The 19,753-nt window shown below is 40.8% G+C and overlaps 1 protein-coding gene across 2 annotated transcripts in view; it reads right to left on the bottom strand.

The window, feature by feature from the left end:
• Positions 1–8,514: 8,514 nt before the first annotated feature.
• The window catches only part of TBC1D5 (TBC1 domain family member 5), a 321,760-nt gene continuing 310,521 nt past the window's right edge, over positions 8,515–19,753 (bottom strand). For both annotated transcript variants that reach the window (XM_082307468.1, XM_082307469.1), the window contains 3 exons: positions 18,554–18,633; positions 17,621–17,797; positions 8,515–11,703 (listed from right to left, as the gene is read on the bottom strand). In XM_082307468.1, the coding sequence (XP_082163594.1) occupies positions 11,410–11,703; positions 17,621–17,797; positions 18,554–18,633 (551 nt within the window). In that variant the 3' untranslated portion in view covers positions 8,515–11,409. The remainder of the gene's footprint in view (positions 11,704–17,620; positions 17,798–18,553; positions 18,634–19,753) is intronic.

The raw sequence follows: 19,753 nt of genomic DNA, 5'->3' as shown, positions 1-19,753 counted from the left end.
CCTCGTCTCTCTTCCTAAGTGGCTTATACACTGGACAAAGAAAAACCAGGAAAAAAAAAAAAGAAAAAAAAAAAAAAAAGAAAAACCATCTTAGCGAATTACTCCTGAAGGGACAGTGCCACAAAGCTGCTATTTCATAAACACTTCATTAAACCCTTATGTGACTAATGCATTTGTTATTCATGTGTACTTAAATTTATTCTTTGAGCTGTTCATAAATCCGTCTTGAGGCAACTAGAGTCAACAGTCTTCACATTGCTCTCACACTCTCCCCTCATTATCATGGTACAGTTAGTTTCTTTTTCCCTCCCACACCTTTACTTTGAAAAACTCATCTGCGGTCTTTAGCTGAGAAAGCAGGCCAGAAAATCACAAGACACAATAAAACATTTTTTAGAAAAAAAGTATTTTTTATGAAACAGAAAACGTATTCTAGTTGCCAAACATTCCTAAAATTATCCTCCTCGTGAATATTGCACAAGCATTTTTAGCAAAATCTCTTAGCCACTTTCATTAAGCGATATGAAATGTAAAATAAGGAAATTCAGGAAAACTCTGAATGCAACAGTAATTATAGTGCTAAAACCTGGACTCCATAACAACAGTCTAATCAGATGTTAGCTTCTTGCTTACTGTTTAAAAAAAAAAAAATCTATTCAAATGCAAAAGTCGGCGATGGCTATGAGCTTATGCTTAGGCTTTCCCCTCTCCCCAGTCTTGTATCTCGAGATCTATTTTTAATGCTGATTCAGGTCAGCGCAGATTCATTCTGCTGTCGGGCATTTGCAGGCCGCAGGCCAGCGCCTGGCCCACGCATTGCTCTCTGGAGGACCTTTGGTAACAGGGTTCTTCATGCTCTGCTTATCGAAGAGCCTGGTTCAGGGAGCAATTTGGAGGCTGTTCTCCCCAGCTCACTGCCAACACGGCCTGGGGCAAAGGCTGGGTTTTGGGGTGTGCATGGGATGGGCGAGGGCTGCTGCTCTACCTGCTCAGATGCAGACCTCACCCATCGTCACTGGTGGTACCACTCATCCCCACTGGACCATGGCTCGGTGGCCTGTTGGTGACCTGCGACCACCACCTGTGACACACAGCAGCTCCTGAGCAGCAGCGTGCCCATCACCAGGAGGTGAGTCTCTGCACATTTAAAAGAACGAAAAAAACCCCAACACTTTCCTGGCTTTGAAAGAGTGAAGAAACCAAAAAAACCCCAAAAGGCACAAAGGTCTTGCTGAGTTCAAGTCCCAAGAACAACTCTGTGAAGATTTTCAGCAAGAAGCCAATTACAACCAAAGTGGAAACATTTCTCCCCAGATGTAGCCTAACTGGAGGACACATGGATGCATGAAAATTAAAATACCTCAGCCTGTATGAGGCTCGGTGCCCGTTCACACTAAAAGCCTTTGCAAACTTGCCACTACAGCCACAGCAGCCTCGAAACAGTGATCGATAATGCTGAGAGGCCGGGGAGCAGAGCATGGGGAGGAGGTCTGGCAGGGAGCACACTGCGGGGTGGGTGCCGAGCGCACCATGGATCCCCCAAAATCAATGCAGCAGCTGCAAAGCAGGCAAGGGCCGGGTGCGTGCTGTCTGTACGCCGCTAGCAGTCTCGGTGAAGCTGCATCCAAGGTCACAGTACTGGATTGCTGGCGAATGCCCTGTCCTTGCCCCAGCGCGGGGTCACCTGATGGCTTGTGATTCCTCTTCTAGACTTCCCCTGAACCGAGGCGATGACTTCCAAGAAGCGGCCGCCACTGCAACTGCCGCCCTCGCTGGGTTTTGCTACGTGATTTAGTGCTGTTAGCAGCTGTGGCAGGAGCCGACGGGGAGGATCTGTGGTAAACTGCTCGCAGCAGAGGTGTAAAAACACTTTTAACACAGATGTTTTATGTGCAATCATCCAGACCCACAAGTTGAAAGCGCAGCCAGTGCCCAGTATCTTTGAAGACCAAGGGGTGCTTAGGGGCTGTGTCTCCAGTGAGCATTTCAAGTGACCCTGGACAGGACAAGGACACATCTTTTCTTATGGGTGTCCTAAATCAGAAGGACACACTTGCCATCGCAGAGATGAACAGGTGCTAGCACAGAGTTATTTTGATCGAGCAGGAGGGGAGAGGAGGCTCTCCCCAGCATCCAGGTTTCCTAAGCCACCAGCGCAGCAATTTAGCTGATATGCAAAATGCTCTTAATAAGCTTAATCCTCTGTCAATCTTGCTAAAACTCTCAAATATTAACAGATCCTCTTATCAAAAAGAAATAAAAAAATTGCCCTCAGTGGCTGCTGTGGGGAATTGTTTCTGGAGAGTGCTTGCATTACATTGACTTGCTGGCTTGCACTGCCACCCCAAGCCCGGTGATGAACCATTGATGCACGTGGTTATATAGGCCAGCAGACGTTGGATGCAAAAGAAACATACCTTGATCTGAATAAGCTGCTGTGACCGTGGGGGATCAGTAGAAGTGTGCTGGTTTGCACCCAGGACAGATCTGATCCAAGCAGGCCGAGTCTGTGTTGAACAGACAGGTTTGCGCTGCAGGCTCTGAAAACGGGGATTTACCTCTCCCCACGGTGGTTCCGCATGTGTGATAAGGCTAGAGAGGGAGTGCCCAGCACACTGCTAAAAACCTTGGGTTAAACTAATGTTCTTTCATCCAAAATATGGTGAATGCCAACCACACAGCTAATGGTTTTGATATTAATGCAGCATCCTCTGCCATACAGACAGACGGCCGAGCATGTACAAAGGACAACCAACAGACAGACACCTCCGCTTGCTTCAGTGTATGAACCATCCCTGACTGTGCTTCTCACCAGCTCTCCTAGAGGAGTGAGGTTTTCAGGCCTGAAACCTTCTACATCCAGCAGCCAGCACCATAAAATGCCAGTCTTGGCTGCGAGCACGTAAGCTGCAAAGCCCCACTCACAATTTTAAGTGCCTCTCAATTTTAAACTTGCCTGGCTCCGTTCCCAAGGAGCATCCCGCAGCACAGGCCCACCCTCCTGATGTAGATTTTATTTCTTACTAAAGATAAGCTCCCCTCTATCAAAAAATCAGTGATTTGGTAAAGAAAGTTTAAAATGTCATGAATTGAATTACACTGATGAATTTGAAATGTTTTGTATAGATTTCACTTTTTTTACTTTCTGTAAAGGATTATGTAAAAATTCCAAATGAAATAATAATTTTAAACCAGAAGGTGACTTTCTCTTAAAGAATATCAAAACAGTATATTTGAAACTTTTAAAGTTTCTTTCTGAAGGAAGGGGGTGGTATTTCACTATTTGTTGAACTCACCTGTTTCCTACCTGATGTTTCTATTTGGTCTTATCAGCATTTTGCAGTAGAAATTGGAGTTTGTATTTTTACCACCAATCCCCAGTGCCGGTATTTATCTTGATCATTTCAGCATCCACAATGTGCATTGACAACAAAGGCTTACAAAATGAGAGGATTTGGGGATGCTTCTCTGTGCCTATGAGGTTTTCGCTGTGCATTTTACAAACTTGCTGGAAGTTAGACCCATGTTTTCTAATTTTGATGCAAAGGATACAGTTATTCTCAAATAATGGTACATAGCTCTATCATGCAGATTGCTTCCTATGAATGCTTACCCTTCACAAAAAGCCAGACTCCTCAACAGCCCATGGCTCTTGGGGTGCTTGTGGCTTCGCAAGGTCAGCGAACCAACGAATGTTTTCTGGCGAGGTGTGACTTGCTCATTGGGGCCAGGCTGCGATTTGTGTCGTACCCTCACCTCCTTTGCTGTGCTTTTCCCAAAATGATTTGCAACTGGACCTCTCATAAATCCCGACCTGGGGAAGGCGGCGGTGGGGGGATGAGGTGGTTCTGCAGGTTGTGCACACGCCAGGGAGCAGACAGAAGACAGAGGATGACGAGCAGGGAAAATAAACTCTTGCCATACCTTAGAGAAGCACCACAAAAAGGTATTTACAGAGAACCAAAGATTTTAGAAAACAATAGTAGTTTTTATAAGCAAAAGCACATACTGATTTTCTTTCTTTAAAAAAATTCTGCAGAAGCCATATTCATCATATAACTTTCTCCAGTAAGGCCAGATGTACCTTACTAAGCACTGGCAAAACACACAGTCCTGTGCTCTTGTAGTTGAAGAATTGTAGACACTTTGCCTCTCTCCAACATGTCTTAATAGACATTGGTTTTCTACTCAGTGCAACCCACCAAACATACTAACCCCATTATGTACAAAACCCAACACTTAGATTACAAGAATTTTAAAGTTGCTATTTCTCTCTCTCTTTTCTTTTGTTTACTTCAAAAAGCCTGATACATGGGGGACAGAGGAGGAGAGTTGTCACAATCTCTCTGTGGACTTACACCAATAATAAAATTTCATAAAAAAAAAAAATATTCACATACAGCAAAAATGCCAAAATATGAAAAAGGGGATTTTTCTTTCTTCTTTATAAGTCACTCTACAATGTAAAATTTGCATCCCATGGAAAGAAACACTGAGGAAAGCACATTGCAGTGACTGCAATGGCAGCACGGTCAATGATGCTTTGCCGATTTCTTTCCCATTTTTATTTACACTGAAGCTTAAAGATCCATGGAAGGCAGCAAACGCTAATTTTCATCTTTTGATCCTCCACCTGTCTAGTGACGCTGCAGCCTGTGGCCCTTGCACAAGGATGAGCCCTCCCGCGCCCCACACGACGGGGGCACCCACCGGCGTGGCGTGGCCTCGGGTCTCCCGTGTTTCCTCCACGCGCAGCCACGGGCCGCCCTCCCCCCTGCCCAGGAGCACCCTGCCCCGAATACAGCCACGGGCCCTCCTAAGGAACACGGACAAGTTCTGGCACCACGCTCTATCACCCTCCGGGGCATGAGGCTGTTCCCCCTCTTCATGGTCTCACCAGGGGGAATACTGATTTTTTTTTATTGAAAAAAGAAACCAAACAGCATAGCTTGGTACGCATATTATTTGCCCAATTGTGGTCCAGTGTGTTTACCAAAATATGCTGGTTTTTAGAAACTGAAAATATACACTATTCCAATTTATAGTTCTGTAAAGATCAATGTTTTGTTTCAGCATTTTTAAGACAAAACATATCGGAACTCTACCTCATAACCAGTTTAAATACACATAGGCTGTTTTATAGGTAAAGGAACCAAAAATTCTCAGCAAAGATACTTTACCAGGAAAGGGAGGAGAGAGGAAAGAAAAAGCAAAGCATTTTTGAGCCAAGCCAATATTTTTCTTCGATTTTTTTCCTTATTGTAAGAATTACAAAGGAAGTGTGGATAGAGAAAATATTAGGCAATAAAACTTATAGTAAAGCTTCCCACAGGGAAGTTATGAGGACTGAATATGGATACCACCTGCTGCATAAGTATTGTGAGATTTTCAGAAGATTTCAGATTTTACACGAGAGCAAGGAGGACCCTGGCTGGGCTGCTGGCCAGGCTGCAGGCAAAGGGTATTGGAGTCCTCAGATGACGAACAACTAACTTTTTGATCACAGTGACTGAGAATTCATTTATTCAAGAAGATTAAACAGCTGAAGGTTTTATGGGTTATGTCCGGTATCACACAACTGCCAGATGGGCTTGACTGTGGGAAATGAGAACAAAAGGAGTTTGGAAAGACAGTCTGCTGGGGAGTTCCCCCATCACAACTTCTTCACAACTTAGTAAACACGTGCAATTCATTGCTCATATACTGGAATTAATTTTCTCCAGATTTTGAAAGTTATTGGACTGAAGCACAATTCTGAAATACAAGAAGTTCATTGTGGTCCCAAACTTCTACCTTTAGGTGCCTTTGTAAGTCGCACGGTGGTGTCACCTGGAGGCTGGAGTTTCATCACTGCACGTGCAACGCACGTGTGATGCCAAAAGACTTGCAGACCTCGCAATCAAAGTTCAGTAAGACAAGACACATGTGGATAAAGCACAGGTAGCGTGTGAGGCAGTAATAAGTAAAGCAATAACCTACCCTAATACTGTTCAGCCCCCGGGTTGCTGGCGAAATGGGTATGACATTGACTCTGGGTGCAAATACTGCAGCAACCCAGACAGCAGTGTCCGCGGTAATGGGAAATCTGCATGGTGGAACAAGCAATAAAGTAAGAAGTCATCAGATTTTAATAAGAAAATTTAACACTTTTCTAAACTGGGTGAAACTTTATTGAGACATGATAGGCTTTGCAAGCCTAAATAAGCTTTGTGTGTATTTAAACATTTTTTTTTTAACATTTTGATGTATTTTAATCCTTGGAGCTTTAAAAATCTTTTTAAGAACAGGCTCACATTCATGTACATTTCCTGCCCTGTGTTCCAGGCTGTTGCTAGCCCCCCTATTTATGGATAAAAACAATGCATGTTCCCGAGTATTGCACAAAGGTATATATTATCCAGCCAGCTATATGGCATCTCTGACAATCTGCCTTTTAATATCTGTTTGCTTCATATTTTCTCTTATTTTAAAGGGGAATTTAATACTGATCTGAAAATGCTACTACAGTCCCCATCCCCTGGATTCAATTAACACAGCAGGTGGGAAATCAAGGTATTGTGACAACTATTCTTCCATCTCAAAACTATGTAGCAATTTATATTCCAAAACGTCTCAAACACTGATGTGATAATTTATAGCATCTGAATGCTTCTTTGTACTAGTTAAAAATTCAGACAACCCTAATCTCACCACAGTCCCTGAAGCTCACAGTGAAAGGCAAAGCTGTGAAAACTTTCTCAGCTCAAAGCCCTGTGACTGCACGTGGTGACTTACTTAAGCAACAGAGTTCCCACCAGGTCTCTGGAAATGATTATAGGGTTTTTCTTGTTGTCACCATGGAAGATAGTGAAAGTGTTAAATCAGTGGGATTTGAAGGATCAAATTCTTCCCATTCACAGGGAATGGAACCACAGTGTCTTCCCTCTGCAGCTGATATATTTTAATGCTTCCTGCATCTCAGCATCAGCTGGGCTTTTGCAAGTTAAAACAGAGACAGGTTTGCACAAACTTACCTGGCGTAGTCGAACAAGGGACACAAGTGCTACCTGAAGCCCATTTTAGAAAATACTTCTCGTACTTCATGAATGTCTGGAAAGAAATATAGCTTTTTGTATTCAGCAACACTGTTGTCCTGTTTCTGGTGTGGTTTTTTTCTTTTTTTTTTTGTTTGTTTGTTTGTTTGTTTTTAATTTATTTATTTAAGCTACTGCTCTTCAATTGCACTTATTTCAACAGTATTGGACCAAATTCCTCTGATACAATATTACTGCTATCAACTGACCTATTATTATTGGATTACATCTACCTCACTGTCTGAAAGAGCAAAACCTGGTGACATGATGAGTATATTACTATTATTATTATTATTACCCGAATTTTGAAAGCATCTGTGATCATGGGAAACTATCCTAGAAGCTCTGTACAAACTCAGAGAAAAAGATGGTTCCTGCCCTAAAGAATCTGTGGTTTAAGAGAGTCTCATGCCGCATCCCTTCCGGCTCATCGTCTGTTTCTGGGGTTATGCACTTTGCCTCTCGCAGGACCCTCCCACATATCTAAAACCTCCCTCACCATTTTAGCGGTTAAATATATTGCGAGCAGCAGGCAAACAAGTTGCCTGTGTGCATGTTTCAAGCTGCTATTTCTCTGATGACCTTCTTTCATGCTCTTTCATCTCTAAATTTAGCTAGCTACTAAAGTGGGAGTCTAGCAGATTCAGTGGCACAGGAAACGCTAATGCAGAGACTGTACATAATCACTCTTAAAAGAACAGCACAGATTATGAGACAGCGTAATTACTATTCCGTAGCCAAAGGAAGTTTATTTTACGAAATTGCACCTTTTCAAGTCTAATAAACCATTACAGACATTCACTCAAGACCAACACATGCAGCACAAAATCAAAAGTATTATTTAAGGGCTGACGCCCAGAACTTGGAAATCTGTTCACGTTAGGATTGCTGTGTCCGTATTTGAACAGATAACGTGGTAACTGCCAGGCACAAGTACACTTAAATCTGAAATTTAATCTTTTAAATAGCTGCCTCAGTGCCATCTAATAAGGAGAACATACTGGAGAATCACAGGAAACATTTAAGAATGTGAAACAAAGTACTGAGATTCAGAAAAGTACTGTACAGATACTGGGACTGTGACTGAGACACAACGATGGAACCATACCAAGTTTCAGGAAATTGCAGAAAAGTTATACCACATTAAATTCTGGTTTGTTATTTTCAGATACAATAAATATGATAAAATAGGAAATGTTCTATGTTGCTTGGGTGAGATAGATGACAAGCAGTTTTATTCCCTGGATCATATATATAAAATCTGGTTAAAATATTAATAATCTTTGTGCTTATATAGGTAATGAAATAGTTTTAATCACCCTTGTTCTCAGAAATCATACTTCCAGTATTCTAGTCAAAAAGCTTTCCCTCCTTTTTGAGAAAACAGCACAAGCACAGCCCAGAAAATTTATTAATTCTTTCTTTAATAAGGCGGGCTAGATGTTCTTCCAGAGTAAAGATACAAAGTTCCACAACTAAATGAATACCCAGTCAAAATAGGATACTGCCTTTCTGCAGTACATACGACTGACGTGACATGCAAGAGACTTTAAACAGTCATAAATGACAGATGTGAGATAGAGTACAACAGTCTCAGATACATATCTAAATCCCATATTAGTTTTCATCAGTAATTTGCAATGTATATATTTTTTCTATCTGATTATTGTTATCCATGAACATTATGAGCAGGTCGTCTTTGGGGAAAAAAGAATAATCTTGTATTTTAAATGACAATTTCTTTCTCAGTATATTCTTAACATAAGGCAAGACAGGGTGATGACTTGACATTTTGTCTAACTTACAAGTTTCTGACTTAATGAATATACAAAATTTTAACTATCTCCGCACTACGATCCAAGTATCAGAGACAACATATTTGAGATATAGAAGGACACGGTATAACCAAAGCAGATTCATTTACTGGAATTTGCTCTGATCTTATTTGTATAATCATCTCTCTGCTTCTGAAGATTGTTATCATATCCCACAGCATGATAGGCATTCAGCTCATCGGTATTCACTGATTAGTGAAAACTTGTTAGAAACTCCCAAAATCTTTATATACTTTTAGCGCTGTTTTAAAATATGCAATATTAAAGATCCAACTAACTTACAAAAATAAAAGAACTGTACAAGTCACACTCTTCCATTGGCAATGAGACCGTTCAAGAAAACAGCAATGTGATCCCTGAAACAAACAACCAGAACAGAAATCAAAAGACTGATGCTTAAAAAAATAAAAAAAGAAGTAAAAACATTTTCCCCTGCCAAAGTACTAGAATCTTTGAAGGCTTATGTATCACAGAATATAAAACTTCTCTCTCTGTCCCCAGAATATTTCTTTCCTCTTTCCATAGGTACTTCTTGAACAGATTCCCCTTTGTTGGTGGTGTGGCACAAGCCTTACTGATGGGTTAAGGCTAGAAAAGCTTGAAAGACCTAAATAAATCAACAGCCACCGAATCCCCTGGCATTCATGCAAACTCAGGGAAATAAAATAAACCTGAAGACAGGCATGCATGCTGAATTCCAAAGTGATTTTCGATGAAGCTTAAAATGAAACCAAAATAAACACTTCTCTGAAATGTTATGTATTTAAGATCTTTCATCTGAACAGTCATCTGACTGTTCATATCGCTCTGTCACAGAGACGTATGATGCTATGCTTGCTCATAACATTCTAGCATTTTATCATTTTACAAGGCACAAATAATCTCAGAAGAACTACACGGCGGCTTTTCAGCATGTAAGGATACGTCAGCTACCATGTAATTACACGACAATTATCTCTTCATTGCAGTCACTGACACAGACCTTGTAAAATCTAAGACCAGCAAACTACATGTCACCTCATCTTTGGAATACGGTACTTAACTCCATTTACAATTACAGACTAAGCAGCAAATAACTACCATTTCTTAACTCCATACAAACACAAGCTTTGCCATGCAATTATGAAGTTGTTGCATGGTATAATGTATGTGTATCTTAAAAGTAAATAATGCCATTTTTTTTGCTGTTGTTATAAATAGAGTGACTTTCTAGCATTCCTTCCTCAAGCAACTTCTGTGTAGGTCCTACAAGAGCAGGCGTCCGCTCACCACCAGTTTCTTTTTGTGAATTCCAACAGAGTTTAAAGGGATCAGCAAGGACACCCCTGCCCCGTACCTACTTGAAAAAACTGTTATTAGACGTACTATGTATTTGATGGGAAAGAAATACACTTTTCCATAGAAGAACAAGCGCTAGAGTTAATTAGAAACTTTCTGCTGGTTAACGCTGCTGCACCATTATGTTTTTCTTGACTAGAAATGTGGAAATCGTATAGGAATATATGTAAACAGAATCTATAGAAGATAATAGTAATGAAATATAAAGTGCTTTTAATTATGAACATTTCATTTCACTTTGCACCCTTCCCTGGTAAGTTATCATACTCAAGCTAGTTTTAGTTCAACTGGCTCAGGTCTACATTATGAAATACTGTAATTTCCCTTGCACCTACTGTTTTAACTGTGGTAATCTCTGTAAAATAAAAATGCCAGGGGATGTAAAAGTAGACAGATATAAAGAGGGAAAGAGGTGAACTGGGAACTCTCAAGGGGAAAAAAAGTAGGCAAAGGGAAATAAGGCTCTGTTGTATAGGTCCCCGTTCTCAAGGAATTTGTCACACATTCTCCTGTAAGACAGTGCTGAGGAACAACTACACAAACCTCTGCCTTCAACACACCTCAGGCTACTGCAGATGAAAATGAAGAAACTAGGATTTCTCAACTGAGAACAAGCTTACTGCCAGGATGAAGCTTTTAATCTTTCTGACATACATTCCTTACTTCTCTAATCACAATCTCTGAAGAAACAGTACCCTTTCCTACTCGGAAAACCCAGTTGAGCATATTTTGTAAAAGGACGATATTAAATCTAGCTTGTCTTTGCTGCTTCAGGTCTGATGCCAAGTATCTACACGCTTCCTAATCCATTATGGTACCTAGCACATACTATTCTATGTTTTGGGAAAGCAACAGTTCTATAGCAACAAAGCTCCTAAGTAAGATAACTCTATAACTAAGAATAACTGTATATTAGAACCGGGTTTTACTGGGTCTTTATTTAAGGCAGTTATTAAAAGGTGTCTATTCTTTTTGAAGAGTTGCAAATCTGTGTTTTGTTTTGTTTTTTGTTTTTTTTTTTAATTTAGGCTTTGGCAGCTGAAATGGGTTACCTTTATCTATTTTCTGTCCTTCTAATCCAAAGAACTATCCAGCCCGTGGAATCATAGGAATTTGAGCTGAGGTGTAACTGCCAACCTCCCAAACTCTCCCAACCTGTTTCTTTAGATGTCCAGGGGGCTGACAATAGCAAAGTCAGAATCTTTGCTGTTATTACTACTGTCGTCATCAGGGCTGGAGCTCAGGTTGCTGGAGGAGGCTGAAATGGAGCCCATCAATGGGTCAGAGAATATCAAAGAAGAACGAGACGGAGCTTCTGGCTTCACCACTGCCTCCTTGTGTGCCTGATGGGACTGCGCTGGCTCCGGGACAGCACTTCTACTTCCTTCCTCTTCTTTGGAAACCATAATATAGTCATCAGCGCTCTTGCTCTCACTAGTGCTCGAATCAGTCGCAGTCTGTGAGACAATGGCATAGAAAGGAGTTAAGTTAGTACCAGTTTTACCACTTAATGAGGTTTATGATGCATGCCAGTGATATGGGAATGGGATAAAGGAATAATCATTATACAAAAGTAGCAATGCTCAAATCAAGAAGTAAAAAATAAAGTGGGTATTAACTTTGGATGAAATAATTTATTTGTTACGAAAGCATAAAAGCTAACACTCTAAAAATTCGTTATTGGGTATAGCAGCCTTACATGTTTCATCATCATAGTGCATCCACGTAGTGATCACAGCAGCTAGGCATCTAACACATACATTACAGTTGTGAAGATTTTCAGTAATTATATTCTCACTGCTGTTAGTTTCCTGTAGTAGTTCATGAGTAGTACTGAGGAATTTTTTGCCAGGTTGCATGTACAATAGCATTTTGGAACTTGTCAGAAGAATGCTTTGATATAAAATTTCCTATTAAAACCTTGACCTGTGGAATCTGAGCCGTACATAGACCTGGTTCAGTGTGCACCAGTTCAGGTTCAGCAGATCAGGGCTCCCAGGGCTTCCAGGCTTAGTGTGGTCAAGTATTTCCTAACTCTACCAGAAAACGAGGGTCCAGGAATCCCTCTTCTGGCTGGTTAGACCTTGGGAAATGTGTGTCCCTGAGCACTCAGGTAGTGGATCAAGACTACACGTCAGTGTACCAGAAAACGCTCTACGAACTGGCAATCTTATATTCCAACTAGCCATATTCAGGAGAAATCCAGCTTTTCCACGGTTAGAGCTATAGGTCATTAGAAGGGAAGACTGCCATATACAGCAGAGTGGGATTTCTCACTTGTTGACAACTGGCAGCCTGTTAGCTTGGTTGCAACCCAAATGGACAACACTTTGTTTTCTTCTGCAAGAGATGCATTCAACTCCTATCTAGCACTATGTTCCTCTGACAAGAATGTGACTGCTTGCTTAGTTGCTGTCACACAAACTTTTTCAGTGCAATAATGCAACCTGCCAAGCAGCCTGTGGGGACAAGCATCCTGAAGTGGCGTGATATTGAAACCAATATATTTGATTACACTAATGTGAGACTGAGAAAAAGGAGAAGAAGGAGAGGGGCAGCTGGGGAAATGTATATGTCAACATGTGTGTCGACTGCAAGCCCTTCAGCTGTGACTCACCAAACAAAAAAATGTAAATTCACTTTGGGGTAAAAGAGAGATTGTAGGTATTAGAGAAGAAAGGAAAGCAGTAACAAAAAAGAACAACAGGAAGAATCTTAATGAGACAAAGTTAGACCCTCAGTACAGTATGTAAAATTGGAGTATGGAGGTTATCACAAATATCAGGGAGCCACAACTTGGAGTTACGGTATCCATGGCCTCCAGCAAAACTTATTTTGCCAAATTTATTATTACAGCTGAAAACAATTTTCCATTGCTCTGATTACTGATTATAGAGCAGAACTCTCCTGAAAGGGAACTGTAGAGTAGCTCAGGGAGCAAAACCCCCCAGTGATTAAGAATGACTGTAATATGAAACGAGGGAGCTGGAAGTCTTTCGTTGTTATTTACATAGTTGTTCCAAATTATTAAAAGTCACAAACAAGAGAAATATCATCTGAATGTGAAAATATGTTCAAGTACAGAATTGTGACCTGTTCCCTTCCAAAATTTATATGCGTGAGGATTCAAATATCTCCCTTTGCAGCAAATTTTTAAAGCATCCTGTTTTTATAATTTATATTTTTTTCTGTGTTATCTAGATAGTATCTAGGTATAATAATACTATATTATTATCTAGGTATAATAATATATAGTATTCTGTTTCGTAATTAACTCATTTTAATACTTTCTCATTCATCTTAAGTCCAGAGTATTGTTTACAATTTTAAAGGTCCCAATGTAAGACAGTTGTCAAGCTGATAGAAACGTACATCTATTATTTTTGATACTAATTCATTTTCCTCAGATGACTTAATAAAATTCATACCAAACCGAGTGGATTGCTATTAAAAATATCAACAGCTATCCTGTGCTGAGTGCTATCAAAATGGATCTCAAACCTCCTGATCTGCGCAGAACCAGGGTAGTTCAAATGTCAACAACTTCAAGCACTTTCCATGAAGTTAAAACCAAACAGATCTATGCTACAAGGAGGGATACTGCATTATTTAAGCACTTCTGAGCTGAGACACCATTTGTTATTAATTAGCCTTTTGCTTTCATCTGGTCTGCTTGAAATGCTGTCTTCATGAGCTGTCAGTCAATCGGCTGCCAGCTCCAGGGGGCCGAGGACACAGGCAGCGCTCAACCATGGTTCTGCTCCACCACCGTGTTAGTAGTCGCCTGATTTTGTAGGCACCCAGTGCAGCCACAAGACGGGGCCACGTGAGGCTTTTTTGAGAGCTCTAAATGCCATGTTCAAAATTTCAGCACTTTGTTTTTCCCCCCTGGACAACAGAAATATATGTTCCTTTAAACAACCACCACTGCGTAATTCACCTGGCTTCTTTCCACACTTCTATTTAAAAGCTCTCAGGGAACGCAGTACAGTCTGATTTTGCAAAATTAGACACTTTATTATTCCAAGCTATCAAGATCACGCTATTTCAGTCCTCGTAGCCCTCATATCCGAGACGGCTCCACCTTGCATAGGGCGACACAGATGTTACCTAGTGACACACTTGCCCAGCGAGATCAGTATTTTCCTCGCTGGCACCCCCACGGATGCTAACGGGGTGTCTTCCTTTTGACAGTGAGCCCCAGCAAGGGCCCTCCGTCATAAACACTTCGAGCTGGTGTTGCCATTTCCTGAATTCTGCTTCCAAAAATGTGCTCTTGCGCAGTTAAAAAAAGCATCCTGCCCTTTAATAAAGGGAAAGAAAACTACTCACCCCAATTTCTTGTCGTGACATGTTGTGCTTTGCAACACTACTTTTCATTCTACCCACACTTTTTGGTTCCGTTAAAGAGACCTATAGCTCACTGAAGTATCAGAGAAGCAGCAAAGCATAGATATTGACTCCAAAACGCTATAAAAGGGCCTCCCATAAATGTTTGCCTATCCCTGGCATACATTGGTATTGTGGTACTGGTATTTCCAGAGGTAAAATACCTCCTCCCTTCTTCTTCTGCCTGTTTCTGTTTCAGGAAACTCATGCTGACGTGAACCATGTTTTCTCCCATCTGCTGCCACTACTGAATAAATGAAAAATGACAGAATTATACTTCCAGTAGCTTTGAAAGTTAACAACCTTACGCCCGTTGCCATATGGCTTCTCCAAACATTTTTTCCTGATGAATATCAGCTACTAGGACCAGGCTTATTTCAATTGCTTTCATACTGTGAATGAGTTAAAACTAACTGTAAGGATACAATTCAAGAAAGCTTAGAACAGCAGCTCATTTTGCCTCCTTCTTTGAACAGACATAAAGGCAAGATAATGTGTTAATTATCATTCATTATTTAGCAACAGAAGCCTTCTGTTTGTCAACTGCATGCTGCTACCAAAGCCAAACATTCCAAAAAATGCTCTATTTCTTTGAGCTTTTATCTTAATTTTTTGCATTTTTAATTTTGCAGCTTTCCTTTCCAAAGAAGGGCTGTATCCTTATCCTCATTTTCCAGAAAGGGATTTTGAGGCAAGAAAGAGGAAGAGTACTTTTAAAAAAAGTAAAGATGATAAATAATTTATACTTATATAACAACCAAGCACAAAAGACCAGATTTTAATCTCAATTACACAATAGCTACACCTGTAACTTTTCCAGCTGTCCTAGAAAATATCCCTATAATTCCACCAGAGAAAAATCTCTACAGTATAAGTCACGTCAAACAGAATTACATGCATTACAAAGCCACAGAAAATGTAAATACAGTAAAATTTATTTAGCAAGAAATGCATTAAATTGTCTAGAAGTGGTTGGAATTTTTAATCCCCCTGCAGCTCTCAGTAAGTACTCCCAGCTTGACCCAGGGCATCAGTGCAGCCCATTTTCTTCAGCAGAGCTAAAAGCCTGGGCTGTGGCCCAGTTTGGGCCAACTATTGACCCCATCAATTAACAGCCGAAGGTCACAGCCCACTAAATTCAGCAGTTTTTTTTCCCCGTGTTTTATTGAAAGAGGTCCAAAGCTCTCCTCTTTTTGTTTCATTTTAGACACCACAGTTAAAGACGATGGGCTGTGAAACAGCACAGACCATTGGGATACTAATGGTCCTCCTGGACTGCCATTTCTAACCCTAATCTTTTCTTTTTCTTTCTGTTGCAGGGGCTGCTGCTCATCATCATAACTGGAACTTCCAGAAGAGGAGAGGAAGCTAATCCGTATGAACGTACTGCACCTCCAAATGTAGACCATACAGTGCCGAAACCTCATTAATGCTCTGCAGGAGCTCAGCTTGTACAACCTCTACTAACGTTGCTTGTAGTTGGATTACTAGCAGCCTCATGGAGTACATGGGAACTGTAGGACCCAGGGACACCTCTCATCTCCTGTGGCTGGATGTATACTTTGACCACACACTGGGGGGAGCCCTCATTACACATCGCCCTGCAAATTTGCATTGGAAAGACATCTGTGCAGACCAGGCTTCACCTGCTCCACTCCCAGTACTCAAAGCGCAACATCCCAGCGCCTCTGCTCAGTGACACACGGTTTAGACCAGCAGCTGAGTAAGGGCTTCTCGAGCACAAGCAGGGCCTGCAGACACTCATACAGCACGTTGTTATCTTATATAGCATTCTACCTTCCAGTTTCTATAATAAATCCAAGTAAAAATAATAAAAAAAAGTAATATTTGCCATTTTGGCAAGAAAGCAAAAGATACTTTGTATAAAAAGCTGGGAAACAAAGGGCAAAAATAGGTCATTATATGAACACTCCAATATGCTACATCAGTTTAAGCTACGCCTTTATTATGGCAGAAAGTAGTGACTGTAATGACAACAGCTAAAGAAGCAATGAAAGCTTTCCAGCAAAGCTTTGCTCTTTGACCCTGCCATTACTAAGTAAAAAAAAAAAAAATCTCAGTGTTGCTTCTAATACTGAAATACAATTAAATACGGTTTTTAACAGAGTGTGCTAACTCAAGGGGATTGTGTGTAATAAATCAAAACAACCCTGTTTAATTATTTGAAAATGAATAAATATTTCCCCTAGTTCCTAATTAAATTTGTCAAGAGTAAACTGATTGCAGACCCAGTTAGACTCCAAGGTGATAGTGCTACCACTGGATTTACAAGTGCGAGTATCAGTATTGGGGTGGCAGACTTAACTTTAGAACTCTAATACTGAAAATTATATAGACATGTGCATACATAAAAAAACCTTGTTTTTGAGATCACATTTGAGTTAGACTGAATCTTAGACAGAGAGGGACCTTTTAAGATGAAAAGAAAATACCTCTTTCTGTGTGTGAACTTGTCCTGTGACTGTATGCTTTGTACGTGAAAACATTGTTTACTGATTCAAGGAGAAAGTCAATACAATGGAGTAGAAGGTAAAAGCAACATCCTCGCTATTTCCTTTTTGGCACTGGCCACGGATACACTGCAATGCAGATAATCAGCTCTTACATAATGGGATTCTGGAGGACAAGGACAATGAGAATAATCAACTGATATGGGACCATTTACCTCCAGTTTTTACATTTTTGTAGTAAATTAATCCGTGATTCTGTGATTCAACAATCTGAAAGAAGAACTCCCCCAACACTGCATAGCACTTAGACTTAAATGTGTGCAGAGCATAAGGCTACAATGAAAATAATTGATGGGATTAGGACAGTAGCTAGAGAGAAACTTTTAACCACGGCTCCGTATGCACCAGGAATGCTGGTGTGTTCCCATGCAATGTCTGGACATGCTAAAGGAACTCTCCAAAAAAATATCAGCCTAATTCCATCAATGACCTGTTTGAGGTATTTTTATCTCACCTGTCGTCCTGAGATGAACTGTTGTTTTGTCATAACAGGTCCCTTTAGGACATCGCCTGTCCCCTTGTTCTGACTGTTGGAACAGTAGTGATCATCGGCTATCGTGATTTGCTCATTTTCTTCAGCTTCCAGCTGGCTCTGGTTGAAACGCAGGGAACCTTTCAGGATGTCCTTGATCTGTTGTTGAATGGGAAGGGAAAGAATGTAGGTTAGAAATTTGGAGGAATTCTAAATTTTCTAAAGCTCTGTGCAGCATGCTTTCATACACCATTTCATACACCCCAAAATATTTGCTTTGAAGAAATAGGAAGCAAGTCAATATTCATATCTATATTGGCTAGAGATACCAGTGAAATGTGATTATCAGAGTCTGGAAAACAAGTATCCAAGACATCTGAAGAGAAACTGTTAAGATTATTCCCTACCTTGTTATATATTTAACATATGTCACATTGTTCCTGACAAAATGTATTTTGAGGGAGCAGAGGACAGTATAATCAGAGCTGCAGATGCTCAGCAGCATTCTCATTTTATGTACATAGTGTTTTTTCTTTACATTCAATGACATTCAAGTGTCGTCACATTTAAATAATGGGGACTTAAGCATGATTATTGCCTAGCATGTACATTTTGCATTAAGAAAACCGATGGTGTGGTTTAAGTCCAGAACTCGGTGTTGCGCTGCCTCAGTTCTGGCTCGAGGCCTCCAGAACTTTTCAGGGAGCAAATACTGTGCAAGTCATTTGAACTCTTTATAGCTGAGTTTTACCTTTTAAAATAAAAGTACGCTGCAATGCTTGATGCATCAGTATTAGTAAAACAGCTACAAGACAAAACAGCAGTATACAAAAACAATAAAAAAGGAGAAAAAAAAAAAGAAAGGATTAATAGCACTGAAGGATACAAGAAGGTTAAGGTAAGCAATATTTATACCTGCTTCAAACCAGCCAAGGAAACAAGAATTTCATCTTCTTTTTCCAAGTGTTCTTGTAATATGACTTCCTGAATATTTCCTGCAACATCAAAAGAATAAAAAGGTAAAGAGAGAATATTCCCCAAATCTCTAACGTGCTGCCAATTACCACTGACTTATGCTCTCACAGCAAAACCCTGTGACCTGCAAACACAATTTTGCACACAGACCTAGAGGCTGACAACCTTCTCAGCTGTGGAGGTGAGGCCAGCCCAAGGCTGGCACTGCTGCCAGGAGGCCTCCAGCAACGCTGTGCTGCTGCGGGACTTCTACTGCCCCAGTGTACCAACGGACTCAGGCTACTACTGGCCCCTAGAAGAAAACATTGGCCTCTGTGGGTAATGGAGTTACAGACATCTTTGAGCCTGCAAATGCTTTGGAAAGCACTCAAAAACATTTACAGGAATTTGCTGCAGCTTGCATAAAGGGTTAGGGTAGGAGGTCAGCAATCTTCACCTGTATCCTGTGGTTACTGCAGATGCTAGAACGCTCTTCTTTATAAGACTGAAAGTTTCATTCCCTTTCCAATCCCTTCTTTTAGGTAAAAGACTCATGGCTGAGCAAAATTTATTTGACAGAAAGAGCAGTGCAGTACTGTCACTTTGGAAGACACCCGCCTTCCATACCTACAGTGCTGTCCTCCAAGGATGCATTTCAATAATCTGGTGTAAGGTGTTTGCAGGAGTCAGGGCTGGAGGCTGGCTAACACATCAGAGCTGGAGCTGTGGTGGTCTTCGCTGCGTCAGGGAAATCCTGGCAATGCTGCAGTCCAAACCAGCCCAGAGAAAGTATAGCTCCAATAGCTCTGCAGACTCTTTAAACTATGTCAGGTCCTTCTCCAGCCTCCTAGCTCCTACCTTCCTCCTCAGTTCTTTAAGAAAACAGCAACGATTCCTAGTGACAGATTTACAGAATGAGATGGTGTCTGTCAACAGAAAATGAAAGGGTACTCTTTTGTGCCACTCCTGTCCTACACAGAGAGAGCTGAGCCCAGTCCCTCAGTGACACTCATTTGGGAACAATGCTTTGCTGCTCATGAATATCCGTACCCAGGGTGCTTCACAATTAGAGCTTTGTACCATTAATCCACACCTGCATTACATTTGTTTGTCTTTAAAAACATCCTACATGTTCAGGGCCTGAACCAGTGAAAAGCCAAA

The sequence above is a fragment of the Platalea leucorodia genome (genome assembly GCF_965183815.1).
Source record: "Platalea leucorodia genome assembly, chromosome: 1".
NCBI classification, from domain to species: Eukaryota; Metazoa; Chordata; class Aves; order Pelecaniformes; family Threskiornithidae; genus Platalea; species Platalea leucorodia.
This window is presented reverse-complemented; position numbering and strand designations above follow the sequence as displayed.